The 15,140-nt window shown below is 35.2% G+C and overlaps 1 protein-coding gene across 4 annotated transcripts in view; it reads left to right on the top strand.

Moving 5' to 3' along the window:
- The window catches only part of LOC145260471 (cysteine-rich venom protein latisemin-like), a 145,208-nt gene that overhangs the window by 39,898 nt on the left and 90,170 nt on the right, over nt 1–15,140 (top strand). For all 4 annotated transcript variants that reach the window (XR_013864305.1, XM_080118562.1, XM_080118563.1 and 1 more), the window contains exons 4-5: nt 2,389–2,480; nt 9,518–9,608. Coding sequence is in view for 3 of the 4 variants with exons in the window: in XM_080118562.1 (XP_079974688.1) it covers nt 2,389–2,480; nt 9,518–9,608 (183 nt within the window). In the remaining variant the exon portion in view is untranslated. The remainder of the gene's footprint in view (nt 1–2,388; nt 2,481–9,517; nt 9,609–15,140) is intronic.

The following is a 15,140-nucleotide window of genomic DNA, read 5'->3' as shown; positions in this document are numbered from 1 at the left end:
TCTCTCGTTCGCTCGCATGCTCTTTGCTGTCTTTATCCATTGGACGCTCCAACATTGACGATCTTCGCCTGAATATAGCTGTTGACCGACCTGCAACCGCCTAAAGAACGTTCATCTCTACACTCGCACACTATCCAACTTTTTCCAGTTGAAAGAGAGCGGGTATGGCGATATATATGCAAATACGAGACATGTTCAAAATGCCGTCACAATAAAAGAAAGATTATAAAAAGAGAAAGAGCACTCCAGAGAAGTCGATCACGTTAGAGACGTTGGTGACGTCACAACCGGAAAATAATCCTCTGAGACAGAGATTTACCTGCCCAAATATGACAACAGTACTCCATACATAGTCTGATAATAGATTTGAAGAGATAGAGAATAGTCTCGGGCGTGAGAAAGTGTTTAGAGCGACAGAGAATTGATTTTACGAGAAAGAGAAAAAGTACTGGATTTAATATTTGAACTCTATGAAAGATTTGATGAGAAAGAAAAAACCAATAAGTTTTAGAGTCGATTTCTCACCGAGAGCAGAGCTATCCATAAGAATTTCGGGAAGAAAATAGGCATGTCTATGATTGAAGGACAATAGCTGAGCCTTAACAGGATTAAACGAAAGAAAAAAAAAATGTCTTACCTCAAACCACAACTGAACCCAGCTAAAGCTTTTGATCAGTCGCATATTTGAACTGATCCGAGAAAGATGGGCAAGAATCAATACTAGAATAAAGAATGGTGAAATCAGCATAAATGCCAATTTTCTGAATGAGATTCGCTGGAAGATCAGTTATATAGAGAAGAAACAGTGTTAAGCATAAAATAGAGCCCTGAGTAACACCGGCATTGATAAGAAAAAAAATAATGAAGACGCACCACCCAAAGTTACTCGCAAGCTTGGATCAAGAAAAAAAGACCTAAAAATATCAAGAACTGTATCACCTATACTCAAAATGTATGCCGAACGCCTTAGAAATATCAAGCGCGATGACACTAGTCTCTCTTGAAATATTCATAAACCGATAGGTCTGTTCAGTTACAATGGTTAGTAAATCAGCTGTTGAATGAAACCAACGAACACTAGCGGTTGCGCTATGTCGGCATACACAATGCCAAGTCAAACACAAAATCGAGTACACTCAACATTAAGTACACTCAATATCGTCTTACCATCAACGCTTACCCTGTGAACTCGGAGTATGGGAAATTTCCAAATGCACAAAACAAAATCACTGGAAAAAAAAATACCCGAACTAAAGAGTAAGGATAATGAGTAAACGTTGGATAAACTCATGGTTAAAATTATTACGAATTTGTCAGGATTCGAACCTGGAATATTCTGATCCGTAGTCAGACTCTTTATCCATGGCGCCACAATCCTCTCTGTATGCCGAACTATGTTACCGCGACTGTATACAGACAGTGCTAAATTCCGTTGACATGGGCAGGTAACTTTTTTGACAATTGCACGAAACGGCCCAAAAACCCTTATTTCGGGCTTTTTGTGTGACTCGGCGTTTTTTGTTACGAACCATATATGGATAAGGACAATCTCGGGACTTACACCTTTAAGAAAAAAAAATTTTCAATTCGGTGCATCCGTTCGAAAGTTTTATTGGTATATATACACACACATATAAATAAATAAACATTTAGAATTTTATTAATAGTATGGTTTACTAAAAAGGCCCAGACTTTCCAGAGAATAAATAAGCTTTCCATCGACCAACCTCTCCAAAACTTTGTTAATATATATATATATATATATATATATATATATATATATATATATATATATATATTGAAAAAAATCCAGCAGAGCGCTCAATTAAAAGGAAAATCCGAAAAGTAAGAGCGTATTTATATTTTGTATTTGTGTACAGAAAGTTGTTAGACGAGATAAGTCATCGATACCGTCGGTTTCAAGCCCGATAATTAGGACCATTTTAGATATCCATATCAAGCTGTCTTCAGCCAATGCTCATCTCGTCTCATCGAGGGATGAGTATTGGCTGGAGAGAGCTTGATATGGATATCTAAGACGGTCCTAATTATCGGGCTTGAAACCGACGGTACCAATAACTTATCTCATCTAACAAATTTCTGTACACAAAATACAATATATATATATATATATATATATATATATATATATATATATATATATATATATATGTGTGTGTGTGTGTGTGTGTACGTATGCATGTATGTATATATACATATATATATATATATATATGTATATATATATAAGTATGCAAGTATGCAAGTATATATATATATATATATATATATATATATATATATATATATATATATATATATATATATGAATAGTTGTATATATAACCAATAAAATTAAAATTGAATATATTATTTTATACTTTGTAGGTGTATCGAAATCCGAGGCAGAAGAAATAGTCAAGCTTCATAATGAATACAGGGCTGCAGTGAACCCACCAGCTTGTATGATGCTTAAAATGGTGAGACTGCTTCCGCTGATGCGGACATACGTTTTACGGTCACAACCAAATAATATTCTTTATTTTTTTACTTTTTTTATTTCGTTCACTCTTCGTTGTTAGTTGCTGGAAACACTTAACACGCTTGTGTCTATGGTAAGTGTAATTTTGTTTAAATTAGGTAGGAATTTCACGCAATTATTTTTTGTTTGGATATTTTTGTCTAATCATTTTCTGCTATAGGTTAGACAATAGCTGTGTCTTAAATGTGTTTGTATCGGTTAGGTGTTATTTGAAACGTCGTGAGTTGTAGTTGTATTTTCAATGCACAGGCTACATGTTTTTGATTCGTTGTTGGAGATGCACTTATGAAATGGTCAGATGAATTGATACAGGGAATTCATTTGGTTTACTACAGAGTTTGGAATGTTATTAGATTCTTTATTTTATTATCTCCATACGAGATTTCCTTATATTTCATTGAAGTTTTAATCATTCCCTCTCTTTGTAATCTATAATATAAATTACACCTGCCTGTTTAAATGTACGTATTATGTATGTATGTATGTATGTATGTATGTATGTATGAATGAATAATGAATGTATGTATCTATGTATGTATCTATGTATGTATGCCTAAAACTTTCGACAGAGGGGACAGATTTTCATGAGATCGGTATCATATTGAAGCTCGACTATTCGGACGACAAATATCGAAAAATTGGCTAAAAACATGAATTACTTCATCCTCAACTTGGCGCTTTTCTAAAGGGAGGGGGTCGCTTTTTTTCGCCGATGTTTTCGAAAGTCATCATCTCTTTTCGATTGACTAGCCTTAATTAAAACATTCGGCGCCTCCGCAGATGGGCGCAACAGCAAAGACGTCACGTTTTTTCCTTTTCACATTCTTCTCCTCCTTCATAGTATGGGTTCGAGTCTGCCTGCCTACTACCACTTTTTTTTTTTTTTTTTTTGCTCAACACACACCTCCAAAACAGCCGGGAACGCCGGGCACCCAGTTATTCTATCATTTCCATATCTTTAATATGCAGTATAACTCATATAATTTGAACATCCGCTTCGTTTAAATTAGAGGATACTGTTCAAGTTTCGTGATAAAAAAAATGTGGTGCAGTTAACTTTAATTTTCTAAGAATTAAGACATAGTAAATGAAATTCATTGCTATATAATACTTCAAGTATATATTAAGTTGAGTTTACGATATATTGCAAGTAAGAATTGTTAAATATTATTACCAGGAACAAAAACATTGAAAATAAATTAAATCTACTCTTACTTGTTAGGTATTTATTACCTAAGTTATCATCTACAGAAATCATACATTTATATAAAATACAGTTTTTTTAGTTATTCATTGAATGAGTCTCATTGCAGTTTCTATTTTCATCGATTGAGCTTTCGGGCGCTGCCATTGTATTCCGTAAGCGATCACGAAAATCTACAATTTCTTGGTTCTGTGGCTTCTTTATGATTATATCTCTTCGGAGTGACATTGCTTGCAAAACATAACTGTCACTAAAGTAAGGACTTTTTTCTAGAAATTTTATAACCGTCTCCATAGACTTTTCTGCATCATCCCATGATATTGCTTCATCAGAGTATTCTTGCTTATTTACATTAGGGTCAAGAGAATGGGAACTGTCGCTATTTTCATCACTATTACTACCTTCAGGATATTTATCAGTAGTTTCCTCATCTTGTTGCATCCACATTTCAACATCATTTGCATTAAGTGATTTAAGAACAGCGTCGTTGGTCGGTAACCGTTTGGTTTCAAGAATTTTTTCTAGACCAGATGTATTCACTGATTTTAGAGTTGCAAGCCATTGTGATGGGTTGTGTTACATTATTTTAAATATAGCAATCTGAACAAAAAAATTACAGTTAGTGTATAAATTAATTATCAATAGCTAATCTACATTAATTACATAGTACCAATATTAACATTTCTGCGCAATATCTGACTAAACCATGTAAACAGTTTTACTGCAACTCCGCATCAAATATGCTCATACAATTTCAATGACGAGACAGTCAAGTTTAGAGAAAGTCCAGGTTTAGAAGAAGTCCAAATGAGAGGAAGTCCAAATGAGAGGAAGTCCAACTTTAGAGTAAGTTCAAATTAAAGGAGTTTTACTGTATATTGTGGGACACAGGTTGAAGGGATTTGTACGTGCTAGTAATTGTCTGTATTTTTGAGATGAGGTGTTTTCATTGATTGAGATTGTCGGACTGACTTCCTCATCTTGGTTGTTATCGTCACAATGTTTCGGCCGTTTTGCTCTCCGGCCTTCATCAGGTGTTTTGTATCAAACTGGGGAACCGTTTGTTAGGAGTCTCGAACCCAACCCTTTATTATTATTACGGGGGTACCGTGTTCGGACTCCAGCTAGGCTCTGGGACATAGTTGCTGATTCTCTGTTTTGAATGTTACTTTTTACTGCCTTCGTTTAGGATTGAACTCAGTGACATATGTCCTAGTGACATATGGCCGAGTGGTCCTAGACGTTGTATCAAAGTTTACAGTTATCCAAAGGTGCTAAGTTCACCTTTATATATTATAGGGATAAAAATGGCTTAAAAACCGTTCGTCCGTTCGTTTTTTAGCACTTTTCTCGATAACAACTCCTTGGATATTTTGGAAAATTTTCATAAACATTAGTCAGGGTGAAAGTAAACGTTTGCCAGAACGAATTTTCTGGGATAACTCTGATTGCCTCCCCTAGGGGGCATTATATGGTTAAAATTGCCCCAAATTATTCATCCGTTCATTTATTCGCACTCTTTTAAATAATCACGCCTTGGAATTTTTTTAATTTTGCACAAACATTAGTCATGGTGAAAGCAAATTTTTCACTCGAGAGGAGGACCCTGCATTCCCGTCTTGTTTCTTCTTTTTTTTTTTTTTTGTATTTCGCCTTTAATTTAGTTATATTTAATTGATCCATTATTTATTTATTTCTTCTCTTTTTATTTTTATTTAATTTTCTTTATATTTCATTTATTTATCATTTATTTATTTCTTTTTGTCGTAACTTATATCTCATATATGAGGAACCCCTATTTTTTAAATTAAAAAGTTGAAGAACAAAGAAGACGGAAGTGGTGCCATTAAAACGAGCTTTTGCGCTACATAAGTAATTTTTCTACATAGTCACCACCATTCTCAATTGCCAGGAATTCATGATGCATCTTGGCTTCCAACGTGCATTCATGACAAGGATTGCTTTTGTTAGAGTCTCACACCGTTAATATGTGCAACACAGCGATGAAACTTTCAGGTCATGAATGCATAAGTCACTTCATCGTAACAAAGAAATTTTCAATCCTGTTTGATCCATTTGGGCGGAAAAAAAATAAGAGGTATTACTTTGGGAACACCTCTCATATTTACCATTTATTACTTCGTGGTTATTTCTTCTTTAATTATCTTATATTATATTTATTTATCAATTATTTGCTTTCGGTTTATTTTATTTTCTGCTAGCAGTTCAGTCCAGCTTTGTTCGGACCCTATGTACTGTTCATAACTTGCCCGATGTGTGAATATCCTTTATGTAAAATTTCAAATGTTTAGACCAAGAATTATCTGAGTAATTTGGTAGAGACCAGAGAAATAATTTTTTTTAACTTTGGTCCCAATTTTAACGCCTTAACATTCATTGTTTTTTTGTCTCAAATCAAAATAAAAAGTTTGACCCATGCCCATCTAAAATTTCAAGTGTTTAGGCCCAAAATTGGCGGAGGAGTTTGGTAGAGTCTGCAAAGGTCAACTCTTTCAACTGTGACCTTTTGGCAACCAAATTTTCGCTCCAAAACTGATTAAAATGCTTACCACATGTCTGAATACCCGGTATGTATAAATTTCAAATGTTTAGACCAAAAATTGGCTAAGTAGTTTACTAAAAACCGCAAAGGTTAAATCTTTTGAGCTTTGACTCCTTGTCAGCTCAAATTTTCGACCCAAACTGATTAAAAAGCTTGTCCTATCTCTGAATACCCTTTATGTAAAATTTCAAATGTTCAGACCAGAATTTGGCTGAGTAATTTGGTAGAGACCGCAGAAGTCAAATTTTTTAAGCTTTGATCACAGCTTTGACTCCTTAAAATGTATTGTTTTGAGCTTAAATCGAATTACAAAGTTTGGCCTATGTCCAAGTAACCTACATTTAAAATTTCAAGTGTTTAGACCCAAAATTGGCAGAGAAGTTTGGTAGAGTTCTCAAAGGTCAAATCGTTGAACTTTGACCCCTTGACAGAAAAATTTCTCTCCGAAACCCGAATCTCGAGTCTGTAGACTGAAAATTGACAGAGTAGTTAGGTAGGGAAATGTACACACACATACATACACACACAGACACACACAGACACACACACACACACACATACACACACACACAGACAATTTCACTTTTATTGATATATAGATTTAACTTCTACTTAATGTATTAATCAATTATTTCTTCCTTTATATTTCTTTTTTTTGTTTCATTTGTTATATTTGATTTATTTATCCTTGATTTCTGTTGTTTATATTTCTCTTTTAATTTATATGTAATTGAATTATCATTCTTCCGTTATTTTTATTTCTTCTGTAATGTCCTTTATATTCATTTATTAATAACTTATTTCTTCCCTGTTAGTGTCGTATTTGATTAATTCATACTAACAGGAGGGGGCCTGTGCGTAAAATACGCTTAAATATGATTTTTTAATTATTATTCTTCGCTGGTTGTCGGAGAGTAGTTTGATAACGATCAAGTGCCACCTGTCTATCATGGTAATGCTTACCGAATGAATAATTAATATTATAGAGTCGTGATTTCAAAAGTTAAAAAAAAAGTATTAGGGTGCCATCAGATAGAATCGAAACCGAAACTGTAGCATTCAAAGCTGGTGACAGTACCACCGATTGAAAATTAAAAATTAAAAGTAAACTAAGATGAATGTACAAAAGGTTTAACGATTTTTTTTTCAATTTCGGCCCCTTAAAAACAACTTTTGACCCCTTAAAAACAATTTTTGGACCCCTTAAAAATAATTTTTTGACCCCTTGAAAACAATTTTTGACCCCTTAAAACCATTTTTGGACCCCTTAAAAACAATTTTTGACCCCTTAAAAACAATTTTTGGACCCCTTAAAAACAATTTTAACCGGCTAAAGACCCATAAAAGAACGACCCGCAAAAAAAAACAATCCTTTGAGGTTCCTAACGCCGCTCCGCGATATTTAGTTTCAGTGGAGATAGAGTTTGAAATATGGAGACAGACCGACAGACACAACCGTTTATACATTAGATTTTATTTATTCATCATTTACTCTCTCTCTCTCTCTCTCTCTCTCTCTCTCTCTCTCTCTCTCTCTCTCTCTCTCTCTCTCTCTCTCCTTATTTCATACTAGTAGAAGTACCCGCTGTTGACTGGGTAAAAGAAAACATCAGAAAATGGACTCTGATTTATGAAAGTAATAGACAGTTTCAAACTTTTGGGGCATCAAAACCAAAGCAACCTTCTCAAACGAACATGAGGGGGCAATAGTGGGAATCTTTATTGGAACAAACGTATGGTCACTAATTAGATTTCCCCATTATAAATGATCCCATAGGTCCCACTTCTGTTAGTGTGAGTGTGTGATGTAACCCGTGCCCCCATTCCCATAGTGGGGCTATCATTACAGTTTCCGTAGCTCTACATCTAACGATTTGGGCGTGCATAGGGTTCATATTTATCAGTGACACCACTGGGGCCCTCACTTCGTCGGTGGAGGTGAGCGGTGTAATCCGTCAAAACCTTCTCCTCTTTATGGTGGGTTATCTTGCCAAATTTGGTAGCTCTACATGAAGCAGTGTGATCGTGCATAGGTTTTCCCCCATGGAGCCCCACCCCTGTTGGTGGGAGGAGTGACCTTATCATACCCATTTTTGCTTCTTCATACCTCTTCTATCATTGTATGTGATCAGTTTAGTATAATAGTAAACCATATAGGAGCCTATTCGTGTACAGACAAACACACACACACATACACAGACGTTGAGCTTTATTTTATTTCATATTTAATAAAGAAACTATTCTAAAGTTAATCTGCTGGTAATAAAATATATATGTATTCTCGAGTTGCTTATTTATGCTTGACTGTGTATGAAGGGTTAGCTGTGATCGTGTATAAAGGGCTTGTTGTGTCTGGCCATGGATGAAGGGTTAGTTATGTCTGCCGTATATGAAGGGCTAGTTCTTTCTGGCCGTGTATTAAAGACTTGTTGTGTCTGACCGTGTGTGAAGAACTAGTTGCGTCTGGCCGTGTATGAAGGACTAGTGTCCGGTCGCGTTTGAAGGACTAGTTGTGTCTGGTCGTGTATGAAGGACTAGTTGTGTCTGGTCGTGTATAAAAGGCAAGTTGTGTCTGGCTGTGTGTTAAGGGCTTCCTGTGTCTGGTCGTGTGTTAAGGGCTTGTTGTGTTTGGCCGTGTTATTGCAAGTTGGAATCGTTTTCAAACAAAACCAAAACAAATATGTTTACGATTTAATGCGCTATATATATATATATATATATATATATATATATATATATATATATATATATATATAGTAGTAAGTTATAAAATATATATGGCAATTAAGCTACACAGAATAATCTGCGTTTCATTCACGCTAAGATTCATCATATATATATATATATATATATATATATATATATATATATTATAACTTACCACCTAGCTCTACCTACGTATTGAGCATTGTTGAATAAATACTTAAAGTTCACGCATAAATATTAATTTATGTGATTAAATGAAGTAGTCATATATATATATATATATATATATATATATATATATATATATATATTGTTCTGATCTCACTTTGATATTACGTTTAATATAATAATTGATAGAGAATTATCTCTGTAATAATAAATACGTAATCTGCATGTATTAAAATATCATATTTAAGCGTATTTTACGACTGGGTAACGGTGGGCGGCCTGCTAGTTACTTAATTTTTTCTCGGTCATTAAACTTGGTGATTTCTTGTTTCAGTATTGGAACGAAGATTTGGCCTACGTTGCTCAAAAATGGGCAGAAAACTGTGAATTTGCTCATGACGCGAATAACAACCGACGCATTCCTGGTAAGTTTGCTTATCTTTTTTATTTTCTCTGTTTTTACAAGAGGATCACCACATTATCAAGGTCCGAATGCTACTCGAGAATAAGGGTCAATGAGTAGCAATCGTTAGTCGAGAAAATTTGGTATAATTTATTTAAGGGAAGGGGTCAGCAAAAACTTGTACTTGAATACAACCACATTGTAGTCAGTTGAAAAGCAGGCCAGCGGAATAGAGTTCCACATGCGGGCAGTTCTAGGAAAGAAACTTCGTTCATGGAATCCTTGTTTAGATTTCGGCACAAATAGAGAGTGAGGAAAATTGTTGATAGTGGTTGTAGCTAGATGGGTGTTTTTGTGAAAGTTTGACTAGGATGGCCTAGATTGCAGCTTAGACGAGAAGTCGCTATGAAAATAACGATAGAGCAGAGACAGCAACGCTTTTTCTGGTGGAAAGAGATTGCATGAAAGAGGAAAGGGTATTTCCCAGCAGGTTTCGAAGCCGGTTTTGAACTCTGTAAAGGCAGGATAGGTGATTCCAGAATATATTAGAGTCCGTAATAATTGATTTTTTTCTCTAATAATTGATTTTTTTCTAATAATTGACTTTTTCTCTACTTCGCCCGATCACAGGCTTGCTCCAGTTGGAGACTACTTTTCTTGGGATTATTATGCGTGGCGTCTGCACTGTGACGCCATGTAAACCCCCATTAACAGTCGTAAACCCCAACGCTGTTTGTCGCGGTTTTCTATTCGTCTTCGTCTTCATTTCTTTCTTTTTTTTTTTTCTCCTCCTCGTTGTGCAGTCGCCTCTCGTATTGGTGACTACCGAGGGCGCGAGCACTGGCTTAAAGTATAAAAAATAAAACAACGGAAACTCACAAGACGAAATACAAACCTTGAGAATTGTGCTCTGGGTTTGTGTGACTAAGGACCTCTAAACGCTGTCCGTTGGTAGCTGTCTCTTGAAGTATCTTTGTCGTCAATTGATCAGTTCATCTCACCATTTACTAAAGCTCTCGTCTAATCTGCTTCGAGCCACAAACTGTCGTCAAAAATCTCAAACTGGAAATTGTCTACAAATTGACCCTGACTATTTAATTTCTTGCCACAAAATCGGAAATTTTATGTCCGGTTTTTGTCTTAATCACCGTTATACGTAATTAATTGAAACTGATTATTTCCGCACTTGCTCTGTTGATTGGGAGTGTCAGATTATTCGAAAACTGACCATCGACTGTCTCAAGCGTTCAAAAAAGTCTTGCCAAACTCCATCATCTTTTTGGTTATTTGTTTGTGTTTTACAGCATATCAACCCTTTTCAGGTTATTTAATGTCGAATGCAGTGATTTTGAAAAAAAAATTTTAATAGAATATATTTGTTTTGTTTTGTTTTGTTTTTTAAGTCGGTTTCTTTTTAACCCATAGTTGGGACCCTAACAGGTACTACCACTCCGGGTCAGAGTGGACCTGCGAGCAATGGCAATTAAGGGGTGGCTCCACACTCTCCAAAGCCCATAAGCTGGGGCCTCACCATCGGATATTGTTTAAGGTCATATCCAAGACCATCCATCATCTTTTTACTAACCCCACTCCATATACTTTCGCTAATGAATTATTTCTTCCATTATCGGGAAACTTGGCTCTGGTCGGAAGGGGAGGAGGATCCAAAGTATCATCACCCTTCCTCTTGGTCGTTTCCCGATGATTTTTAATGTAAAAGCAAGTTCCGAGATTGTTTCGTCATCAGCCTTTAGCACGTGTGCGAAAAATATGAATCGCTCTCTTGTCCTTCATTGGGGCAATACTATACCAGCTTCTGATGTCGGAAATTATATTTACTGAATATTTAAAAACAGAAAAAAAAATGGTTGGTTATTTTTTTATGTAATCAAGTTACCACTTATAAACCCCAAATTATTCGTGTCATCTTTTATTTAATGAAAAAGCATAAACGTTCTCGATTTAAAAAGTATGTCAATATCGTTAAGTTTAATTACTTTACTAAAAAGAAGAATGAAACCGAGTATCGAGATTCATTGTGCAAAAGAAAGGTACATCAGATGTCTTGTGGCACTTTGCGTTTATTTTAATTCCGACAACTTAGTGAATGCAAGATCCCAATAGAGACTGAAAGATAAGCACAGTTCAGACTAAGTTGTCAGAAAAAGATTTTAAAAAACAACAAAAAACACTAGCAAATTAACCGTCAGTATCAAGTACTCGGATGAGTTTGTCAATAAACTGTGTTAGATCATAGTCAATGCAGAAATTATAACAAAACCTCAATTCATCATCTCTTTTCTTTGAATGGGCTGATCATTTAACCTTGTGGACATTGAAATCTGCACAGACGTGAATGTTGGCAGAAAGATTGAGCAGAAAAAATATGGTCGTGTTTCTTAAAGATAACCTCAAAGATATTAACTCTGTCGATGTTAGGAGGAAAGGAAACAAATATTAATACAGCGTTAATGAATAAGCGCTACTTGAAAGAACATATGCGACAAATTAAAATTTTCTCTAGGCATGTCCGTATCAGATGGAAAATCATCCTTAATGTAAGCCCATATTCCATGGTGATCTTAATTTTATTTGAAAAAAAAAAAAAATAAAACGCATTAAAAATTATTATTTTATTTAAAACTCGTGTGATGGATATGAATACATCCGGGTTCCTCTTGCTACACGAAGGAAGAGAGAGAGAAAAAAAAATTATCACACACGGTGACACGTTCCCGAACAATTTCGTCAACGCGACCCGAGATGATCCTGAACAACTCTGTCAATTTGAACCCGAACACCTCCGTTGATTTGATAGAACACGACCCCGAAAAAAATTACTTTAACTTAGAATGTTAACAACCTTCGCGCGGTCCCTCACGTAAGTATCCATCGTCTTTCTAAAAATAATAATGACTACAAAAAGATCGGGGAAACCAACACCAACAATAGAATTTTTAGATTTACACGATATGATAATGAATTACGGAATATTCCCTGAATTTAAATTTATTTTTAAGCCCAATTTGGCCATATGCCTTATAGTTGACATTATATATATATATATATATATATATATATATATATATATATATATATATATATATATATATATATATATATATATATATATATATATATATATATACTCGGGTTTTTTTATATTCAAAAGTAATGGACTAATGAATTCAACGAGGTTGTTAGATAGTGCTCAATAAAAAGAGCTGATAATACTTGTTTATTGTTATATAAACATGCTCACATCCCGCTGCTACAAATAGCCACTTGTTTCAATCAAACAACAGATATCATCAGGCAGCGACTTGACTATTCAAAAGTTCAATGAATAACACACAGGTTATTCATTGAACTTTTGAATAGTCAAGTCGCTGCCTGATGATATCTGTTGTTTGATTGAAACAAGTGGCTATTTGTAGCAGCGGGATGTGAGCATGTTTATATAACAATAAACAAGTATATATATATATATATATATATATATATATATATATATATATATATATATATATATTAAAAAGGGTTTAGACCCAAAATTGCCGGAGGAGTTTGAGGAGTCTACAAAAGTCAACTCTTTCAACTTTCACTTCTTTGCGGCATAATTTTCGCCCAAAACCTGATTACAAATTTTGCTGCATGTCTGATTACCCTTTATGTAAAATTTCAAATGTTTAGATCCAAAATTGGCTGAATAGTTTGCGAGAGACCGCAAAGGTCAAATCTGTTAAACTTTAATCCCTTGACAGCCAAATTTTCGGCCAAAACCCGATTAAAAAGCTTGCCTTATGTCAGAATTCATTTTAGGTAAAATTTCAAATGTTTAGACCAAAATATGGCTGAGTAATTTGGTAGAGACCGCAGAGGTATACTTTTAAAAAAAAAAAACTTGGACCCCAACTTTGACCGCTTAACATTTATTGTTTTGGGCTCAAATAAAATTATAAAGTTTGATCCATGTCCATGTAATCTACATTTAAAAGTTCAAGTGTTTAGACTCAAAGTTAGTGGAGGAGTTTGGTAGAGTTCTCAAAGGTCAAATCCTTGAACTTTGACCCCTTGACAGCCAAATTTCTGGCCGAAAACCGATTAAAAAGATTTTCCCAAATCTCAATACCTCTTATGTCTGTAGACTGAAAATTGACAGAGTAGTTTGATAGAGAAATGTACACACACTGACACACAGACAATTTCACTTATATATATATATATATATATATATATATATATATAATGTGTGTATGCGTATTGGCGTGACTCAGAGGCAAAGGTGTGGGAGTGGAGGGTTGTATGTTTTAGTTTCGATTTTAGCTTATAGCACCCAAGTCGTATATAAATTTTTAAGTCAATTATAATAATCGATAGAAAATCATCTCTATAACAATAAATGCATGAACTTCATGAATTAAAATATAATATTTAAGCGTAACTTACGACCGGGCAACGCCGAGCAGCCCGCCAGTTCCTTGTAAATATTTCTTAATTCTACAATAGTAAGTATAATAAATTGGTTCGTATAAAAGTTTGCATTGTCACTACAGGGTAAAACGATAAAATTGTCGCCCTAGAAAAGACGACATGATTCCATTTCCGTTTAATAAAAACTAGTTTTCTTTTTTGTTATTGTTGTTGCAGACCATTTAATACTTGGTCAGTTGTGTACAAATCTCAAGAGCGATAGGAGCTTTCTATCATGTCTGAAATTGCACAATGTTCAACAAGCAAGATCGCATACGCGTCGCTGTACAACTCATGCTCTTTACTAATCCAAGTTATTACAACAGAACTATTACCAGCACCCTTCAAATGTAAATCCGGACGGTTCAACGTTTAAGAGCATAGCTCAACGCATCGGACGGCCCACGGTTATGGTCTTTGGTGTGGTTTCAAGTGAGGGCCACATAATGCCACATAACATCTTCGAATTTGACTTGAAAGTCAACACCAAAGTGTACCTGGATGTGATGCTCCCCTGGTGCAATCAGGTGGCTGCTGGCAGACCGTGGGTGTGACAGCAGGAAACAGCATCGGCTCACAAGTCCAATGAGACCTAGGCTTAGCTTCAGAAGGAGTGCTACGACTTTGTACCCTTCTCTCACTTGCCCCCTCCTCCCTCGACCTGATCCCCCTGAACTACTTCATCTGGTCATACATCGAGAACATCACCAACATGACCTCTCACAACACCAAAGCCAGCCAGATTGCCGTTATCCGCCGTATATTCGCCGAGCTCTTTTCGGCGCTTGTGGAAAACGCATGCTCTCAGTTTCGGATCTGTATTGAGGCGGTGATTGAGGCTGAAGACGGTTACATTGAATATATGTTAACTCTCTTACATAATAAAGTTACCTGAATTGATTTTTTCAAAAAAAGTTTTATAATAAAGCTGTAGTGTTGTTTCCTTTAGGACGACAAATTTATCGTTCCACCTTGTATAAATGCTACCTCTTCCAGACAATTGTGTGTGACACATTATGCTCTTCTTATTGGTCGAATAAAAAGGTGTTAAACTGACTTCACATGGAAAAAAGCCGTTTTA

The sequence above is a fragment of the Euprymna scolopes genome, chromosome 36 (assembly GCF_053919585.1).
Source record: "Euprymna scolopes isolate OS-2025 chromosome 36, ASM5391958v1, whole genome shotgun sequence".
Classification (NCBI taxonomy): Eukaryota; Metazoa; Mollusca; class Cephalopoda; order Sepiida; family Sepiolidae; genus Euprymna; species Euprymna scolopes.
The sequence above is the reverse complement of the archived record's forward strand: the minus strand, read 5'-3'. Positions and strand labels throughout refer to the sequence as shown.